Consider the following 21,491-nt stretch of genomic DNA (forward strand, 5'->3'; position numbering starts at 1 on the left):
GTGAAAGAAGAAGAAAATAATCAAGACAAGAAGATGAAAGAAACAATAAAAAAAATGGAAAAGGTTATAAAGTCTGGATTTTTCTTGATTTTGAGAGGCTATCTTCTTCCTTTTTCTTTCCTCTCCCTCTTCCTGGTCAGTTACTCTGTACCCCAGGCTCTGCCCCTGTGGCATGCTTAGGTAGAGATTTGAAGTTAATAAGTCTCTATGGTGATGTCATATATTAGGCTTCAGTCTCGTTGGCAGTCTAGGCTTGTTAGCGTTTGCAGGCTCCAACAATAAGAGAGTCGGTTTTCCCAGAGCCTCTCTCCTAGTCTTTCCTTCCTGAATTAGCAGCCTGATGATCCAGCTACGAGATTGCCGCTGCCTCTGCCTGGGGAGTAAGAGGCATATCCCCACTCAGCGCAGGGCTCTGGGTAAGGCTCTGTCAGTCAGAGCTGCCAGTATAATCAGGCGGGGCTGGGAGCCAATTGCTCTCAAGGTGCCTTTCTATGCACCTCCAGGCGTGTCCAGTATGCCTCAGCACTCTGTGAGACCACTCTCCCCAGGCTCTTTGCACTTTGTAACCTGTTTGGCTGGGTAGAAGATGCCCTAGTCGCTGTTTGCAAAACAGGAGGTCTCACAAGCTGCCAAATCCCTCTTTTTAACGTGTAGCCCTGAGTATGAAAGGTCTGCCAATCAGAAGTTGCCCCCACCCCTATGTGCATAGCAAGAGGCATTAAAAAATATCACACCTCTTGTCTTACATTGTTGAACTGAGAGAGATCTTGTTAGTTAGAGCCACATAGGTCAGTTGGGAGATGAGCAGACTATAGGTTAAGCTAATTTCAGCGATTAGATCTGCAGATCTGTTCCTGAGTCAGACTGCAAGCTGCTTGCGCGCCCTTCCTCCCTATGCTTTCGTTTTTGTTTTTTCTTTTTTCCTTCCCAGGGCTGTTAGCTTCAATGGCTGGGTGAGGCGCTGCCCGCCTGGAGAAGCCTGGGTGTAGGGAAGTTCGCTTTCACGCACTCCCCTCACGCCGCTGTTCAGAGTGCAGGGACCACACCGAGACTCTGGTCACAGCCTACACAAAGGCCTCTGACTCTACCCCTCTGTCTGGGAACACGGGTGCCCACTCCTGGGGTGCTAGGGGGAACCTCTCGCACACTATCTGCGCTCACCGACCAGGATATCAGGGCTAATGGCGGCCACCACTCACCCTACTTTGTCAGGGTCCAGCGTAGGCGTTAGCCCACGTTGGCTGAGTCGCCACTGGCACACTCTTTCCTCAGCTTGGATGTCTGTGCCGCAGCCTGGTTCCCTCCACACCCTAAGCCCTCTATCTCAGTTCCAAGTGAAAGCAGCCCTAGCTTAGGTTAGTGAGGAAGGCAGAGTGTTCCTTTCTCCATCTTATTTCCTTCGGGGTTGATTATATATATATAGTCAATTTTTCACTCGATCAAACCTTCATGTTCAGTATGTGGAACTTCTAGACGCTCCAAGGATAGATTTTTCTGTCTCTGGTTGAAGAACTTGTTGATACTCTGGGGAGATTTATCGATATCACTCCTCAGGGTGCCATTTCTCTGATGTCACTCTCACTTTCTTCAGTCTTTAGGATCTGGATTTCTTTTTCTTCTTCCCTAAGGATGCAACAGATTTCTCCAATGGACAGTTCCAGAGGTGCTTTTGTTCTTTTTATTGCTATGTAAGAGTGAGCAAATTTGTTGTTGCTGCTCTCAAACTTCAGCCCTGTTTAAGATCATAACACGGAGAACAATGTTGAAAATTCTCAGGGAGTTTGAGGCGTTATGTTAGACATATTTTACATGAAGCACATATCTAAAAGCTCAAGTAAATATCTAAAGTAAGCCACGATTAAACTTTCTAACATGGAATACATATGCCAGAATTATTGCATAATTGATATAAGAAACATGAGTAATTGTTTATCCTCATTTTTTCCTCATGAGGAAATACTTGTTTTCTCGCATCGAAGGTCTCTTTTGTGTGTAGCTTTCATTATCTGTTGGCCTGGATGATCCTGCTGGTTATGCAACCTGAGACCAAATCCAGTTTTCTCATCCATCTTAATGTTGTTATTGAACCAAGTTGACATTTATTTGATTTTCTAAACAAAACAAGGCTGTCCTTCAGGAGAATTTAAGGCTATCCTGTTGGCCAAGTGAAATGATTTTTTTTTTTTTAGTGTTCACTAGTCCACTGCAAAGCACAACAGGGAGAGAAAACATGAACCAAACATTGCTACTGTCCTCCAGAAGTCCTGGGTGGAGGGCCGGCAGGTATTCTTTCTCTGGAGGCCAGAAAGATCCACATGGATATTGCAGAACTGGAGCAGGAAGGTCCGGAAGCGATCAGTGAGGGTGGGTATGAGAAACTGCAGGCTTGCGTGCCTGCTGAGAGCCCATAGTTGAAAGGCCCCAGTAAAGAGGGTTAGTTACTCTTGATCTAGTCTTGTGAATCTCATCCCTCGCTGCATTAGAATTGCCTGGGGAGTCTTTAAAAATACCATGTTATTTGGGGGAAGTTTATTCATGTCTGTAATTTACCTTAAACTAAATCCAAAATAAAGGATGGATTAATGGAGAGATGAAAGGATGGCATGGTATTGGACAATACTAATGTCTGGTTTCTACTTGCAGAAATTTTGATGAATTGGTCTGCTCTGGGTTCAGTCATCAAGGTGTTTTTGTTTTTATTTTCGGCACCAGTATTTCTTAAAAGCTTCCTAGGGGATGCTCATGTGTAGCCCAAGCCAAGAACCTCTGAACTGGAGACTCAGAGAACACCACTGGGTAGAAAGTGCAGAATAGCTCATTTGGGCTCAATAGCAGAATCAGTTTTCCTTTAATAAGCCAAATCAGGGTACAGTGGGTACATCCCTTGTCTATTACTACTGTAACACATGGCTACAAACTTAGTGGATAAAACAGTACAAACACATTGTTCTGTAGTTTAGGGGTCCAATGTGAGTCTCATGGGCTGACCTCAGGGTGTCGGCAGGGCTGTCTTCCTTTCTGGAAGAATTCATCTTCTTGTCTTTTCCAACTTCTAGAGGCTGCCCACATTCGTGACCCCCTTTCTCCCTCTTTGAAGGCAGCAATGTTATATCTCTCTGAAAGTTCCCAGAAGTTCTGGCTCATCCTGCTCTAATCTTCCTCTGAGTCCCTTTTACTTTTAAGGACTCTGTGATTATATTAGGCTTACCCAGATAACCCAGGAAAATTTCCCTATTTTTTTTTTTTTTTTTTGTATTTTTCTGAAGTTGGAAATGGTGAGCAGTCAGACAGATTCTCGCATGCGCCTGACCGGGATCCATCCGGCATGCCCACCAGGGGGCGATGCTCTGCCCATCTGGGGTGTTGCTCTGTTGTAACCAGAGCCATTCTAGCGCCTGAAACAGAGGCCATAGAGCCACCCCCAGTACCCGGGCCAAATTTGCTCCAATGGAGCCTCTGCTGTGAGAGGGAAAGAGAGAGACAGAGAGGAAGGAGAGGGGGAGGGGTGGAGAAGCAGATGGGCGCTTCTCCTGTGTGCCCTGGCTGGGAATCGAACCCAGGACTCCTGCACGCCAGGCCAACGCTCTACCACTGAGCCAACCAGCCAGGGAAAAATCTCCCTATTTTTAAGGTCAGTTGATTAACAACCTTAATTCTATATGCAGCCTTAGTTCCCCTTTGGCATGTAGCACAACAAATCCACAGGCGTTGGGGATCAGGACATGGTCATCTCTGGCAGACGTTATTCTGCCTAGCACAGGAGAATTCACAACTTCTGAAACAAGATGTGAAACAAAGCACAAACCACAAAGGAAAAATAGATAAGCCCAACTGCATTAAAATTCAGAACTGTATTTATTAAAAGACACTATAAAGAAAATAAAAAGATAAATCTCAAACTGAAAATCAGTGTTTGCAGCACACTTACTATTCAAAACATACAAAGAACTCCCATAAATCAGTAGGAAAAGAGAGCATCCAAGGAAAAATGGCCAAATGAAATGTTTAAAGGGACATATTGAGACCATAAGTATATGAAAGATGTTCATTCTCATTAATATAACAATGAGACAAAGGACAGTTTTTAAAATACCAATTAGCAAAAATTAAAAAGTTGTACAATCCAAGTATCGGCAAGGCTGTGGAGCAGCGTCTCCAGCTGCGGACAGAGCACAGAGAAACTCCATGTGTACTCCAGGAAACATACGCACACTGTGTGCAGCGTAATTGTGCATCACAGCAAAACAACCCAAACATCTATCAACAGCAGAGTGAATGAGTCCTGGTGTGTTCAGTTATGCACAGATAAATCCCAAAGCCATAATATTGAAAAGATGCGAATCTCTAAAGATTATATAGGATTTCCTTTATACAAACTAAAAACAAGTCAAAAGTAAGCTATTTTTGTTGTTGTTGTTTAGGAAAGCACAATGGACACCAAACTTTCTATAACTTCTCCTTCTGGTGGGGAGGGGGCAAGTAGGGCATGTACGGAAGACACCCAAGGGCTTCTGGGATGTGGTAGTGTTCTATTTTTCAGCCTGTGCATTAAATTCCTAAATTGTCTATATATGTTTTCATATACTCTTTTTTTATTTTGCTATATTTTACAATGTCTTAAAATGTTCCTTAATATTAGCAGACTTAGAAAATGTAATTTTCTAAAATTTAAGTGGTTTTAAATTTTCAAGGCAATGTCTTAATAAAAACAAGAGATTGTACTTATAAAAAGTACTACGCGAATACAAGTCACCTTTATTGTAAACAACTCAAACTCTAAGTACATATATAAACTAAAAGGTTAGATTCCCCTTACTGTCTACCCTCTCCTCATCAGGAAGCACTCCTCTTTCTTAACGGTTTAATGTGTGTCTTTCTAGAACCTTACTCTTTCTTCTTTTTCATGTTCTATAGAAATGAAATAATGCTATATCTGCTGTTCTGAATTTGGTTTCCAGAATATGGGAACATTTAACAAGAACAGAGGTGGCATTTATATTAATTAATATCTCATTTTCAGTATCTGACTTATTATATTCATCTAAAATTTTCTCAGCCCTTTCTTCACATTTCTATTAAATAGTAGCCAACACTTACTCAGTGTGATTGAGAGTTGGTGCCCCAGGTAACTCCAGATCAGCCCTTGAAATACAATAACCACTCCTATTTGTAAGAATTCAAGCTCAGAATGCCAGGAGTGTATTTCTCCCTTTGGGAGTACCTTAGTAGAAGGGAGATTGGGGACTGTGGTGAAGTGTGTGTGTGTGTGTGTGTGTGTGTGTGTGTGTGTGTGTGTGTCTCCCCATCCCCAGTTTTCCTGATAGTGGAAAGCAGCGCTGACCACAAGGCCCAGAGCGTGCAGCCTGAGAGCGGCCTCTGCTGGATACTAGGGGCAGTGAAGTCCCAAAGCTACACAGTGGGAACCTGGTTCTTCTCCAAGTTCTAGTTCAAACACTGCAGTGGGAGGTGCTTAACCCAGACAGGAGGCTTCTTTGCTACAAATGCTGCTTGCTGATAACTTGTCCCTTTCTATGGCAATGTTCTCTGGCACAGATATTATAGAATATTAACAAGTATCTGGTAATAATGCCAATAATAATTAGCATTTGTAGAGCAGTTTGTAGATTATTATGTGCTTTCTCACATGATCTTACTTCCTACAACAATTCTACAACGTCTATATAATGATCTCAATATAGCAAAATAAAATTAAAGCTGAGAAAGATTAAATGACTTTGCCCACCTTAATGCTGGGCCAACTATCCAGCCCAAAGACATGGCTGTAAATTTTCTGGTGTAATCAAAAAGTATATGTATAAAGAACTCTTAGTTGCTAACAAAACAAAGTGTTTCAATAGCTGTCACCCTGCAGTTCTCCTAAGTGTTCGTGAGGTGCTCCATCCTTTCTCTATCGCCCACGATCACTGTGGGGCACCATTCACAGCCATAGTTATCATAGATTTGTATATTAACCACATGGCAATTTTGTGGCAAATGGCAATAAATCTCTTCAAGATGGGCCATCTGTTTCTCATATACAACATCCCTCCACTGGAGTTTAGGGTAGGCTGCTATCACCTTATACCCTGACTGTCCCCATCACGGTAGGTTTCCAGTGCTCCTCTTCAACCCCACCCATCTCTCCACATCTGCAGAGAAAGTGAACACATGACTACGGCAAGAGAAAAAAGAAGAAAAAATTAGTCAGACCCCTTCTGTGGTTTGTAGGACACCTCAAAGAGTCAAAAGAATGAATCCACAGTGATTGAAGCAGAAAATGTGACGGGGTTTCTGAATACAAGCAGAGGAATGCAGAGAGCGCAGGTTGAACTAACATTAAAATACTTGCCCTTCAATATGAGCCAACATTCTGAGCTCATTTGGATTTAAAAATAGAATGGAGGAAAGTTGATACAGAAGCTCTTTGCATGCCACACAAGTAGGGCAAGAGCATGGAAAACCCAAAGCCACTAATGACAATCTGTGTTTTAGAGTGGACTATTGATTGTGAAGGTACTCTTGGGTTTTGACATTCATAATTATGTGACTAAGTTAAAGTCTACAGAGTCTGATTAAAGCTGAATTGAGCTGGTAAGCATATCTTTTGTTATTTGTTTGCTTAGTGACTATATCAGTAAGAATCCTTCAAGCCACAAAATAGAAAATCCTGCTAGAAGCATGTGAGACAATAAGGAAATATATTGTTTCACACAGCAGAAGGTAAAATAGTTCTAGCACTGGCTAGTTTGACGACTTAAACACTCAGAATCTGTTTTCTTTCTGCTCTGCCATCTTCAGCTTATCTATCTCCTACTGGTTACAAAGTGGCCCCAGCAGCCCTTGGAATCACATCCTCATCCAGCCACTTAAACCAAAATACCCAAAAGCTAAAGGGATAGCACTCTCTTCTTGAAGTTTATTAAAAGGGGGGAAACGCTTTCTCAGAACCCTCTAGCAGACTTTCCTTCATGTCACAATGGCTCGAGTCATGTCAAGTGCCCATTCCTAAGTCAATCACTGGCAAAAAGAAATTACAATGCAGGCTTAGACTGATCAAGATGCACACCTGGGGTAAAGGTCCTGCCCTTTAGAGCACAGCAGCTAAAATTAGGGTTTTGTTAGGAAGGAGGAATTGAGTGGGGAGGGCAACTGACAGTATCTACTCTGATGAGACAATTGTTCAGTTTCACTCTTTCTCCTTGTAGGCTCTGCCAACATCAATGACCGAAGCATGCTGGGAAAGAGAGACAGTGAAATGGCGGTCATTGTGCAGGACACCGAGACAGTCCCTTCAGTAATGGATAGCGAAGAGTACCAAGCTGGCCGGTTTGCCCAGGGACTGCGGCTACAGTGCTTTAGGTGGGTCCCCGAAAGCTGTGTCTGTCTACCCTTCTCCGTCAGTAGACACTGGACCCAGCCCAGCCTCCCATGTCATCTCCAGGTTCCTCTGTCTCTGATACAGTGTCTCCCAAAATGCCGGGTGTGAACTACCAGTGCTGTGGGAGCTGACATTATGTGTGGCACAAACATTTTCTATTTTAGTAGTTTTTTATTATGTTTATATATAATAGAGGAAACTAACATTTTAAATCTATTAATGGATTTAGGACCAGGCCAGGTCAGACTATCAGGTGTCTATTTAAGTTTTTTATAGTGAGTTCATTTTCAGAAATTGAAATAGTTCCAGTAATACAAGGGTATAATAAAAATTATTGAATAAGGCCCTGGCCGGTTGGCTCAGTGGTAGAGTGTTGGCCTGGTGTGCAGGAGTCCCGGGTTCGATTCCCAGCCGGGGCACACAGGAGAAGCGCCCATCTGCTTCTCCACTCCTCTCCCTCTCCTTCCTCTCTGTCTCTTTCTTCCCCTCCCGCAGCCAAGGCTCCATTGGAGCAAAGTTGGCCCGGGCGCTGAGGATGGCTCTGTGGCCTTTGCCTCAGGTGCTAGAATGGCTCTGGATGCAACAGAGCAACGCTCAGATGGGCAGAGCATCGCCCCCTGGTGGGCATGCTGGGTGGATCCTGGTTGGGCGCATGCGGGAGTCTGTCTGACTGCCTCCCCGTTTCCAGCTTCAGAAAAATACAAAAATATATATATATATATATTGAATGAGAACTCCAAAGACTACTGGTGTTAAATTTAAATGGGGAGACTTTGGTTCTTATCTAAGATGATTCCAGATATGGAAGATTCTGCAAGAAGGTGTGAGTTTGAAACAAACCTGTAGTTAAGCAGAGAGAACACAGAGTTAGGAAGCAAGGGCTATGTGGCCCTAAATGAGTCTTTGACTTAATTGTTAATGAGAACTTTCTAGGGCTGGTCTCCAGCTGGCCCCACCCCAGGCCCAGTAGTCTAGGCTCAGGGGTCAGTGATCCTTCTAGAAACTAATTCACTATGCCTTCTTATCTCCTCTCACGCTTCCCTTGCTCCCTGAGATTCGCTGAGCTCCCCACATTCTGTGGGCACCTTGTTCACTCTCCCACCTCTAGGCATTTGCATAAGTTCATAACCATGCTTCTAGAACTGCGTTTGCCAGGACTGGATTGCACAGTGAGAGGCAGCAGCGAATGTTCCTCTATAAGGGCATTGCTTTTAGCTGTTTGAGGAAAGGCACCACACAGGCACTTGTAACAGTACTGTTATAGCCCTTCTGGTTTGAATTATTTAATAACTGTTTTAGCCCTTCTGGTCACATTTGGAAACTGGTTCACTTGCAGACGGGCACGAAATGAGCACCTCACTCCCTGCAAACACTGGCGGCCATTTCCCTCCTTTCTAACTCCAGATTCGGCTTTTGAAAACCAGTATTGGCCCTGGCCGGTTGGCTCAGCGGTAGAGCGTTGGCCTGGCGTGCGGGGGACCTGGGTTCGATTCCCGGCCAGGGCACATAGGAGAAGCGCCCATTTGCTTCTCCACCCCCACCCCCTCCTTCCTCTCTGTCTCTCTCTTCCCCTCCCGCAGCCAAGGCTCCACTGGAGCAAAGATGGCCCGGGCGCTGGGGATGGCTCCTTGGCCTCTGCCCCAGGCGCTAGAGTGGCTCTGGTCGCAAAAGAGCGACGCCCTGGAGGGGCAGAGCATCGCCCCCTGGTGGGCAGAACTTCGCCCCTGGTGGGCGTGCCGGGTGGATCCCGGTCGGGCGCATGCGGGAGTCTGTCTGACTGTCTCTCCCCGTTTCCAGCTTCAGAAAAAAAAAAAAAAGAAAAGAAAACCAGTATGAGTTTCAGTTCCAGAGATGGTTCGCTGGGGATCTCTGCCCCAGGAGCTCATCAAATCCATCCCTCAAAATCTGACTGTCAATACCTTCTCAGAATTTTTATTGCTGTTTATAGCCTTTGTTACTATTGTTTTGCCAGTAAGATTTTTTTTCAAACCATTGATATTTCAATTAGCTTCTAATGTGTTTTGTTTAGCAGGAGAAGAGTTTAAAATTAGTACCCTGCTAATCACCCCATTGATTGCTCACCACAGCATAGATAAGGGGAAAAATACTTCTTGTGTAAACTAGAAATAAATATCATATCTTTTCTGCTCCATGAACCAGTCTTTTCTTTAAAGTGGCAGGATTTTTTATAATTTTGTATGTGTATAATAATTGTAGTAGTAGGTTTTGATTACAACATATTTTCTTTATAGAAAACTTGGCAAACACAGAAAAGCGATTAAAAATTCAAATTTATTTGTAATCCCACAACCTAAGGCTAACAATTTTAACATTTGATATATATCATCCCATTTTTTTATTAATATATATATTGCTATACTGTATTTTTTTAAAAATATAATTAGGATCTTGCAGTTCTACAAAGTTCTTTATTAGTTTAATAATGTCACACACACTTTTCTATGTCATCAAGTATTCTATAACATTTAATGGCTGCATAATATTACATCCTATGAGTATGCCATAATTTCTTTAACTTCTACCTCATTGATAGGCGGAATTTTTGCTGATATAAGAAAAATGGGTATGTTTGTAGATAGCATCTTGTTTACTTCTTAAATTGTTTTCTTCTCTAAGTCCTGACTATGGGATTTCTAGTCAAAGAAAGTGTGCAGTGTTGCTGGCCCTCCAACTTCCTGTTGTATCACTGCCATGTGGAGAGGGCTTATTCCTCCTATCCTTTCTGAGTTCTACTGTTTTATTTAGTCTTAACCTGTTTGTTGCATTTCAAATGGAACTTTACAATTTTAATTTGCATTTTTAAGGGTTTTCCAAGGTGTGTTCATTAGCCAGATGTAATTGTTCTTTTGTACAATAGATTGCCCAGTTGGGATATTTGATTTATAGGTAATTACAAATTCCTATGCTGCATTTGTTGTAAATCTGATTTTCAATTGCCTCTTAATCATATTTAGGGGAAACTTTGATTCTTATTAATCAAAATCGATAATTTTTTTCTTCCTCCTTTTCTTACATGTTTAGAATAGCTTTACTAGCCCAAGATTAAATATGTACTTATATTTTTTCTAGTGCTTATTCTTTTATTATTATTGTTATTGATTTTGGAGGAAGGGAGTGGAAAACATCAAGTCATAGTAGTTGCTTCTTGTACGTGCCTTGACCAGGCAAGCCCAGGGCTTTGAACTGGTGACCTCAGCGTTTCAGGTCGATGTTTTGTCCACAGCACCACCACAGGTCAGGCTCTAGTGCTTATTTGATGTTACTTTTTACATTTAAGATCTGCAATTTACTTTAATGTGAGAAATGAGGTAGGAACCCTAATGTTTTCCCCCAACCAGCCAGTTGCCCCAGAACTGCATGGTGTGTGGTAGGTACTCTGCCTCGGTAACCTGGCCACATAGCCTGACATCTCTAGTCTCTGCATTATGTACTATCAAAAGTCTGTTAACTTGCACTTTGATACCATTTTAATTATTGTAGCTGTATATTTTAATACTACTTCTTGCCACACTACTTCCCCAAATTTGTATTCTTTTCCAGAATAATCTTGGCGACTCTTAAGTATTCATTCTTATACATCAACTTTTGAGTTATTTATTAAAGTTCTCTCATTAGTTTTTTTAATTGGAATTACACTGGATTTATAGATTAATATAAAAAGAATTGATATCTTTATAATACTATTGAAGAATAAGGTATAGGTTTTAATTTATTTAAAATTTGTTTTGTTCTTCAATAAAGCTATTACTGAGTAGGGGTTGTTCTTAAGTAATTGTAAAATTTTTATCTTTATTTTTTATGCTGATCCTATCCATTTCATCCTAAGTTTATTCCTAGGTGCTTTTATTTTTCTTGGCAATTTTTAAACTGTCTTAAGAGGCAGTTGTTCTTGAATAATCATTTTTATTTTGCCACAATGGCAAACACAGAATATATTTAAAAGCACCACAAAATCCTTGTGTCAATTTTAGCTCTTCTTATTGGGAAATATTATCAAAGATAATAATTGTGGCCTAGAACACAGCCATTTTTTCCCTTAAAAAATGCAACTTCGATCCATTTTTCATCTGGACTATTTTTGAATAAAAATAGACACATTTTAATGTGAAATCAATTCTAAGTAGAATCAGTCATACTGCACTGAATGTCACACCTGTGTGCTGAACAGTTCATTAGTCCTAGAAAGTTGTCTAAACTTTACAGACAAAAACCATCACTCAACAGAAACCCTTGTCCATACAAGTAGAGTCAGAATGGGTTAAAGTGACAGATGTGAGAACACAATTTTCTGCAGTTTTTCTACTGTCCCACAGGTGTGTAAACAATTAAACTTAAAATAATCACCATTATACACATCAACATAGAAACAAACTAGTTTTCTCTTGAACCTTAGACCTCAAAAGAATACCTAGTGTACTTCATATTGTTTCTACTATGCATTTTAATATGTTTCTTATAATTAAAAAAACTGAGTCTTTCACTTCATTGTTAATAAGAACTTTCTAGGGCTGGTCTCGAGCTGGCGGGAAAATAATTTAGTACTGGGTATTGTCTGTGTCTGACTCACTTAAATACTTCTTTACATGAGCTCTTCACTGATAACTTGGTAGACACATTCCCTTACCCTTTGTTCAAAATAAAAAGCAAGGTCACAGAACTACTATTTTTGCTCTGTTTTCTGCTGGTTATACTTGGCCCAAATCAAAGGTATTACTATAATTGACTTATTGCTATAACTTGTATAGTCCCTCAAATTAGGTGCAGTAAAATTTAGTTTGGGGTCTTAATGAACAGCACCATCGTGTGCAAACCTCATCCCTTAAGACAGAGACTTGTCTTGGGGTGGTGAACACACAATGCATTAGACAGATGAGGTATTGTGGAAATTGTGCACCTGAAACCTGTATAATTTTATTAACCAATGTCATACCAATAAAGTCAATAAATAAATAAACAAGAAAAATAAGTTATTCCTATGTTGTCTGAAGGAGACATTATTTGAAGTAGTAATAGAATTTTGAAGTTACAAAACTCTAAGATTCCTAGTGAGCCCATGATGCCAGGCCCAGTTAAAGAAGTCTTTTTTTTTTTTAAATAAATTTTTATTAATGGTAATGGGATGACATTAATAAATCAGGGTACATATATTCAAAGAAAACATGTCTAGGTTATTTTTTCATTAAATTATGTTGCATACCCCTCGCCCAAAGTCAGATTGTCCTCCGCCACCCTCTATCTAGTTCTCTGTGCCCCTCCCCCTCCCCCTAACTCTCTCCCTCCCTCCCTCCCATGTCCTCCCTCCCCCCACCCCTGGTAACCACCACACTCTTGTCCATGTCTCTTAGTCTCATTTTTATGTTCCACCAATGTATGGAATCATGTAGTTCTTGTTTTTTTCTGATTTACTTATTTCACTCCTTATAATGTTATCAAGATCCCACCATTTTGCTGTAAATGATCTGATGTCATCATTTCTTATGGCTGAGTAGTATTCCATAGTGTATATGTGCCACATCTTCTTTATTCAGTCAAGAAGTCTTATATAGCAGAGAAAATGCAGACTAGAGCTAAAATGAGATGTTCCTTTATCCCTGTAAGACTGGCTGAGCTCTCAGGAGTTGATAATGTCGGAGAGTACTGGGACAACAAGCATGGTCAATAGTGGATGTATTGGAACAATCTTTCCTGAAGTAAATGTTGCATATTCTTTGATCTAGGAGTTTTCATTCTAAAGTTTCTCCTAAAGTTTTATATGTGGTGAATAAATTATGTTCATAATAATAAAAACTGGAAACCACCAAAGGCCATAATAAAATAATCGGTTGAATTAATTTCCCATGATGGGAAATTCTGCAATCATTAAAAATGATGATGTAAAGCTACGTTTATTTAAATACAGAGAGAGTGACAATAGAATGACGGTTCAATCCAATCAGCGGTCATTTCTGATTTGAGTTTGACACAGTTCTCCTTAGACACTTCATAGGTTCCAGGATGTCACATCCTCCGGCTTTTCTCTAGCCTGATGGCCGCTCCTCCTCTCCACTACTGTCGAGGTGCGCTGGGTTCTTCCTCTGTCTAGACTCACTCCTTTTGGTAAACCCAATAAAAGTCCCATGGCTTTATGAATATACATACATATACAGTATAAAATTTATATCTCCAACCCTTCTCTTCCAAACTCCAGATCCATGTATCCGACTGCCTGCTGAACATTGCCACTGAATATTTAATAGATATTTCAGCAGGATGAAAATTGAATTTCTAATCTTCCCCCACAAACTGGCTCTACCCACAGAATTCACAGTCTCGGCTGATGGAGACTGCATTCTTCGAGTTGCTCAAGCCAAAACCCTGTTGGCATCCCTGATGCCTCACTTTTGCTCACACCCTATCCCTACAGTATCAGTAAAACCTGATGGTTCTCCCTTCCTCTCCACCACCCACGCTGCTGTTGTCTCTCACCGGGATTACTGCAGTAACTCCTGACTGGCGTCCAGGGTCCAGCCCTTGCCCTGTGCAACCCGTTCTGAATACAGCAGCCATCTTTTACTGTGGAAGTCAAATCCTGTCATTCCTCTGCTCCAGTGTCTGCAGTATGTCCCGACTGCACTCACTGTGAAAGGCAAAGTCCTTCTAAGGCCTATTTCCCCACTTCTGTTTCCATTATAGCACCAGCCTTTTTTATATTCTTTGAACCTACCAGGCATGTGAGCAAAAGGCTTTGGATTCAGTTTGAATTTCAGCTCTATTACTAGTATGTCTCCAAACTTTAGTTTCCTATCTGCAAAATGGGAATCATATACCATCTACCTCATAGAATTTTTTTAACATTAAGACTTTCTGTAATTGTAGGGTTTTTGTAATTTTCAAACATGACCTCTAAAACTTGTCTTGTTTTGTTTGAGAATTTCTTATTCCTAGTCCCGTGTTTGTATATGATCAATTCAGACAACATCTAGGATGTGGTTTATTTTAGGCGGACACTCTGTGGATATGAGAGTAGCCGAGCCATGTTCTCTCAAAGAATGTATATCCTAGAAGTGCGAGATGGGCCTGTTAGAAACAAACAAAAAAAACTGCATAAAGTCTCGCAGGTGCTCCAATAAAAACAAAACATGTATGAATTACCGTGGGGATCAAAGGAACAATGTTCAAATCTCCCAGGGTTGATGGGGAGGAAGGGGAGACTGGAAAAGGGGGAGCCATAAAGAGTTTTATAGAGGTCACTTTGGACTGAATTTTAAAAGATGGTAAGTGGGGTTCGGTAAACAGGTAGGCAAAATTCAAAGCCTCCCTAATTACTCCCATCTTGTGCTCTTAAAGTACACCTGGTATTTCTCAAATTTTTAATTAATTCCTTTGAGAGTGATTATTTATTCATTGTTGATCTCACCACCAAATTTAAATCTACCCAGAGAGGCTCCGTGTCATTTGTATTCACTCCTGCACCTTGCAGTTCAGCATAGCTCTTGGACCAGAGGAAGGAGGGAAGGAAGGGGAGGAGGGAGAGAAGGAGGTTGGGAGGAGGAAGGAGGGAAGGAGGGAGGAAGATCAAGTCATGGTTAAGAGCATAGGTTTGAAAGTCAGATGGTCCTGGTTGGAGTCCCAGATATTCAGCTTACCAGCTGCATGGCCTTAAACAAGTTACCTAACCTCTCTATGCTTTAGTTCCCTTACCTATGGAATGAAGGTAGTAATAGTTGCTTTTATGGATTCTTGCTGTATTGGCCAAGAGTTTGCTTAAAGGCTTTTAATCACTGTAAAAAAAAATAGAAGACTGAATAAAGAAGATGGGGCACATATACACCATAGTATACTATTTAGCTAGAAGAAATGATGACATCGGATCACTTACAGCAGAATGGTGGAACCTTGATAACATTATGCGGAGTGAAATAAGCGAATCAGAAAAAAACAGGAACTGCAGGATTACATACATTGGTGGGACATAAAAGCGAGACTAAGAGACATGGACAGGAGTGTGGTGGTTACGGGGGGTGGGGGGAGGGAAGGGGGGAGAGGGGGAAGGGGAGGGGGAGGGGTACAAAGAAAACTAGATAGAGGGTGACGGAGGACGATCTCTCTTTGGGTGATGGGTATGCAACAGAACTAAATGACAAGATAACCTGGAAATGTTTTCTTTGAATATATGTACCCTGATTTTTTTATGTAACCCCATTAAAATAAAAATTTTTTTATAAAAAAAAAAATGAAGATTAACAAATAGTTTTTTAAAGGGTTTAGCACATTTGCTGGCTCATGCTGCAAATGCTAATCCTATCCTCCAAGGTTCTCATCCCTTTAGGCCAAATTACAAGGAAGCTCTTAGAGCAAAATTAAGGCCTTTCACTCTGTCCAACAGTTAAAACTTTCAAGCATCATAGCAAATTAGGGGTTTTGTTTTACAGCTTGGGTTTTTTATATAAACATACACACGTGTGCGCGCACGCACACAAACACACAGATTTAATGATGTTACCACTAGAAACAATGCCTGCAGCAAACTGCTTTAACTTGGGTACTCAATTTGAGGACATTTGTATTTCAGGATTGTCCTTGGCTATCTTTCTGACCCAAGTGAAGACATTCAGGATCCTGTGAGTGACAAATTCTTCAAGGAGGTGTGGGTTTCAACAGCAGCTAGAAATGCTACCATTTATGACAAGGTAAGTTTCACATATCCTCCCTCCTTTTTTTTTCATTGAATCTCATCATAAAAGCACATTATTATTTCTGCGTATTATTGGTACAAGTTATTCTTGAGTGTAAATAACAATATACCTACAAGTTGTGATAAAATACATCTTTTTAGGCATTAGAAAACAAAGAGTTCAAAAGTATCATGAATTATGGTTTAGAAGAAACTTTTAGTGGCATTTTTAACTCTTATGTGATTCTCAAATCCATCATGAAACCCTTAGCAAGCAGTTATCCAGCCTTTGTACAAGTCTGGTGACAAAGGGGGAAGAGGCAGATGGGATAGAAAAATGAGCCAAATCTGGATGCATCCCAGCTCACCCATTTATGTGTAGTGACTTGACATTCTGAGCCTTCAGTTCTATAAATTAGGAATATTCACTAGGGTAGTTATGAAGATAAAGAATAGCCTATTAAATGTGATTATCACATAGTACATAGTAAGTGATATTCCATACTTACAATGAAGTTTATTAATGAGACACTTTCTTTGTTAGACAGCTCTAATTTTGGAAAGGTGTTTTAAAACCAGCCCCATTTGTTAGGGAACCCTGGTACATTCTATCCATCGATTGGGTCCAAGAGTTAAGAGTTGTCTAACAATGAAACAGGTTACTTCACAAAGTAACCAGCTTTCCATCATAGTAAATATTCAAGCCATGATCCGTTGACCATCTATCAGACTGGGTAAGAGTGTGTTCTTCTTCAGGACTGTCAGAGTCCGCTCCAGCATGGAGACTTCATCATTCCTAATGAAACATGACATCCACATAGCGTTATATCATACTGATACTCAAGGCCATGATCAAATAGGTCATGTGTGTGGAGTCTTTTAAAATGTGATTTTAAAAATGCAGTGGACCAGCTTTGTTTGGATCCTAGATAGGGTGGTAATAGCTATTAAAGACATTTGGGGGATAATAGGATAAATATAAATATGGACCATATTTTAAATGACATGCAGTTGATTTCTGAGGTATCAGAATAGTATTGTGATTATATAGACACATGTTCTTATTCTTATGGAACGCATATTGAAGTATTCAGGAGTGAAGTGTTACAATGTCTGAAACTAAACTCACTTTCATTTAGAAAACTAAGTACGTAATTGATAACTTCAAGTAAAAGAACAGATAAGAACATTTTCAGTGTAAATGGTTAGAGAAAATAAATAATGCAATTTTCCTCTTAAACCAGAGCCTCCACTAAAGAGGATGTTATCTTACCCAAAAAGATAACATCAGGGAAATTCCTCACCATGAGTCTGACTTTATCCTGGGGTTAATAATTTGTGTAGATCAGATATTAGAATCTACTTATGATTTTTATTTTTGGAAGGAAGCAAATCTAGCAATTTCTTTGTAGTAAATAAGAAAAGTGACTCTTCAGTGAGGTCTTTGCTGGAACATTAAAACTAATATGTGTTTCATAAAGGGGATATGCTTTCTTTTATTTTTTTAAGATTTTACTTTATAGAAGAGAGAGAGAGAGAGAAGGGGGGAGGAGCAGGAAGCATCAACTCCCATATGTGCTTTGACCAGGCAAGTCTAGGGTTTCAAACTGGCGACCTCAGCATCTCAGGTCACCACAGGTAAGGCGGATATGCTTTCTTTTAAACTTACCGCTCACTTTCCTCCTTGTATTTTCACCAGGTGTTCCGGTGCCTTCCCAATGATGAAGTACACAATTTATTTCAGCTGAGAGACTTTATAACCAAGCCCATATTGGCAAAGGAAGATCCCATTAGAGCTGAGGAAGAATTGAAAAAGATCCGTGGGTTCCTGGTGCAATTCCCCTTTTATTTCTTGTCAGAAGAAAGCCTATTGCCTTCTGTTGGAACCAAAGAAGCCATAGTGCCCATGGAGGTTTGGACTTAAGAGTTATCAACTCAGAGAGTTCCATTCAAAGAACATGCTGTACACAGTGACTCTGGAGATCTCTAACTGCCCAAAACAGTCTAATGCACTCTTGCATCCAATCCTGGATGCCTTGGTTTGGCTGGGAAGGGCTGTTGTCACACCGATGTAAGGACACTGAACATCATCAGGGATTTATCATTCCTCTTGCCTATCCTTGTGAGAAAGGACTGTATCCTTATTGGTAGCATATACCTAACAACATAAACACGTACTCCAATTCCATGATGTACACCAAAGTGCATTTCCTTTACTAACCGGAATTTACATACAGCTGTGATCTATGTTGCCAAAAGTTGTCTGAACCTTCTCATTCTTCTTTGACCTTTATTTATGCAGTTAATGTCTGCTGGACCTGTCCTCCTTTCCTAGTCATACATGTTCTGTTTGCGATCTTGATCATTGCTAGAAGATATCGTAATACCGCTTCAAGGTTCTTCAAGGTTACATGGAATGCCCTTGCCCATCTGGTCCTGACGGGGCAGTGTTCACCCAAGAAAGGATGTGGTTATTCCTTTTCAGTGACTGACAGGACAGTAAAGACTTTAGTCTACACAGCAGCCCAGGTTAGACACTTCTGATAATGTTGACACTATATCATATATATCTTGACACCATAGAGCAACAAGAAGGAATTAAATTCAGTCATTGAAGCAGAGATTTCACTTTGCCTCCAAAGGCACTGACAAGATAGGGCCCACCTGATCAAATTTGAAAACATGAGTAGGATATTTGATTGCACAGCAATCGACTAAACTCAAAAACAGAGCATGCAGCCTTCAGAAACCTCTGGGGCTATGAAATAGATAAGAAAAGAAGACCCCTTAGAGTCCTATAAAATTTCCCATCATCCTTAGCTGCTGGGTTGCTTGAAATTTGAATTTTTATATTTCAAAATCAAACCAGTGAATGCAATTTGTCTTTCAAGAGAATCAAATGTTTCATAACTCATACCAAGTTAATAATTATGAGCCTAACCTTATTTGACATTCAGCTCTCCAGCTGTGTTATCTTCTTAAAGAAAAACTAATTGATTGCAAAATATGTGCTACTTCACTTGCATTATTAATTATACATTAACATTCCACCAGGGCTTCCAAAGAGGTTAGGATATTCATTCATTCATATTGTCCTAGTCTGTGAATTGTTCTGGAAACTGGTTTTTCCTTTTTGGACATTAGAGTACCCTTTGGCATACTATTGCTCTAATTTTACTAAGCAGAACCATTCTTATAGCCAGAAGAGCTCATGTTGGCCCCTGAAAGACCTGTATCCATAAAACATGGGGTAGGTGCAATGCTTACATGTCTGTGGATTACATGGACAGAATCTCCTTTGAGCTATTCTCCAAAGAAGCAAGGACCCAACCACTGTGTTCATGAAGCTCATAGTCCAGTGGAAAAGGTTAAATAGCTGCACAAAGTCAGTGATCTGGGTTAGAGGGACAGAGATAAAGTCACATCCAGGAGAGGATTTCACAGCTAGAGAACTTTTTGCAATTGAAGTGGACGATATAGCCACCAATGGAAAAAGTAGACTTCTATGAATAAATAACTTTTTGCTTAGATAGCTAATCATGGTAATATTACTTCAATCTCTAGCAGTTGTAAATAAGACATTTGCTATTATAACGTGTAGACTGGCATTCAAAGTGTTAAATGTGTGTGAAATACTAAGGATTTCTTATATTTCAGTTTTAAACCATAGAACAGTCAACAAATTGCCTCTTGATTTTATGCCAAAGGTTCAATAAAACCATAAAAATTAAGAGCCTAAAAAGGCCCTTTCCCTTCAAAAAATTACTTAATTCAACCTTTTCCCATTTGATATATGAGGAAACTGAGGCCTAGAGCAGTTGAAGGGCTTATTTAAATCTATCCAACTTAGAGATGGTGAACCTGGGACTAGTGGAATTCCTACAGTCTATTATTGGCCTGTCCTTTCACTTTATCATAGATTTCAGACAGGATATTTTTAAGCTATTTTGAAACCCTGTGATATAATGTATTTAGGTACTTGTCTATCTCCCCTAATAGAATGTAAGTCCCTGGGCCAGGGACTTTCCTGTGTTTTGTTGATAGTGTATCCCAGAGCCTTAACAATTCCTGACACCTATGAGGTGCACAATAAACTTTTGTTCGGTGAATAAACAAGGTGGAGGAGGAAGCTAATGAAATGGAAAACTTATAGTCTCAGACAAGAAACCTTTCTTTTGGCTTCTATGGCAAGTTTTTTTCTACTGCACCTTTTCAAAAGCAAGATGCTCATTTGCAAAGGTGAGAGGCTACAAGACTTATTTAGATGGATTTTATGGAAAATTCAGTACAATAATTGCCTGTTTTGTAATAGCAGTTTACACAGTGCAGCATTCTGCAAAAATCGCATGGGATGTGGACACGAGATGTATTATGTGGCCTAATTACCCTTGATTCTCTAACACCATTACTACCTAATAGAAGTTCGAATAGTATATCTTTCACATTTCAATGTCTGATATAAACTTAAAAATGCAAATGACCTAAAGCCTTAAAAAACTATTATAAATCAGTTCAACATTTCCAGTTGACTGTAATATTTTGAAACAGCTATCATGCTGTGCCTGACACTCTGATAATCTTTGTAATAATTTTTATTTTCAAGAAGGAAAATCCTATGACTGTAAGAAATGAAGGGTAAAAAGTGGTTATGGCCACTCAAAGCTACTCAGATTGTCCAAGCTTAGTCATTAGAGGATACTCATCATACAAGGTCTGCTGCATTTGATCCGTGTCATGTGTTCACTCAGTGGCTCAGCCTACAGGGGGGTGTTCTGAATTCTCAGCTTTGATGCACCAGAGAGGGCTAGAGGGCTGGTCATCAAGTCACTGAGTGACTTCTTTAAAACAAGATATTGATTTAATACCACCTTTGAAGAAAATTTTGTCTATAGATAGTCAAAAATGAATAGTTACTCTCTTATGTAATAACTTGGGAAACTGTAATAGATTGGGAATTAACAGTCTTCCGGGTGCAAACAGCAGGTCCAGAAGTCTCTGCAGACAGAAGACTAGAGGCAGAAGTGATTTTCCATACTGTACAGCATGAAGACCCTGGGCTTCTTCCTGCATCTCCTCAGTCCTCGTTCCTGCAACCTCCATCCAACCAGAGCACCCCCTCATTATGTAAACCATATTAGGGAACAAGAAAAGGACTTCTGGAAAAAACAAAATTTGGCCTCTACAATAAACCTTCAGTTTAACTTACAGTGACTGACAAAATGTTACTTTTCAACAGCGATAATCATTCTTTTTAACATCCCTCGCCAGATAAGGCACTTGAGCATACTGTCACCCTGTGAGGAGGACCCTTCATGACTTCTCTTCCCTCCTTACTCTCTCTTGTATAAAATGAGCATATGCTAAAGGATTTTAAGTATGCTTTGGAATACATTTTATTTCCTTGGAAGATCCTCTGAGGCCAATTATTACTGGCAGTTT

The 21,491-nt window shown here is 40.3% G+C and overlaps 1 protein-coding gene across 6 annotated transcripts in view; it reads left to right on the plus strand.

The window, feature by feature from the left end:
* The window catches only part of PLD1 (phospholipase D1), a 337,459-nt gene extending 318,962 nt beyond the window's left edge, over positions 1-18,497 (plus strand). For all 6 annotated transcript variants that reach the window (XM_066347950.1, XM_066347955.1, XM_066347949.1 and 3 more), the window contains 3 exons: positions 7,206-7,359; positions 15,951-16,068; positions 17,752-18,497. In XM_066347950.1, the coding sequence (XP_066204047.1) occupies positions 7,206-7,359; positions 15,951-16,068; positions 17,752-17,976 (497 nt within the window). In that variant the 3' untranslated portion in view covers positions 17,977-18,497. The remainder of the gene's footprint in view (positions 1-7,205; positions 7,360-15,950; positions 16,069-17,751) is intronic.
* The last annotated feature ends 2,994 nt before the right edge of the window (positions 18,498-21,491 follow it).

The sequence above is a fragment of the Saccopteryx leptura genome, chromosome 8 (assembly GCF_036850995.1).
Source record: "Saccopteryx leptura isolate mSacLep1 chromosome 8, mSacLep1_pri_phased_curated, whole genome shotgun sequence".
NCBI lineage: Eukaryota > Metazoa > Chordata > Mammalia > Chiroptera > Emballonuridae > Saccopteryx > Saccopteryx leptura.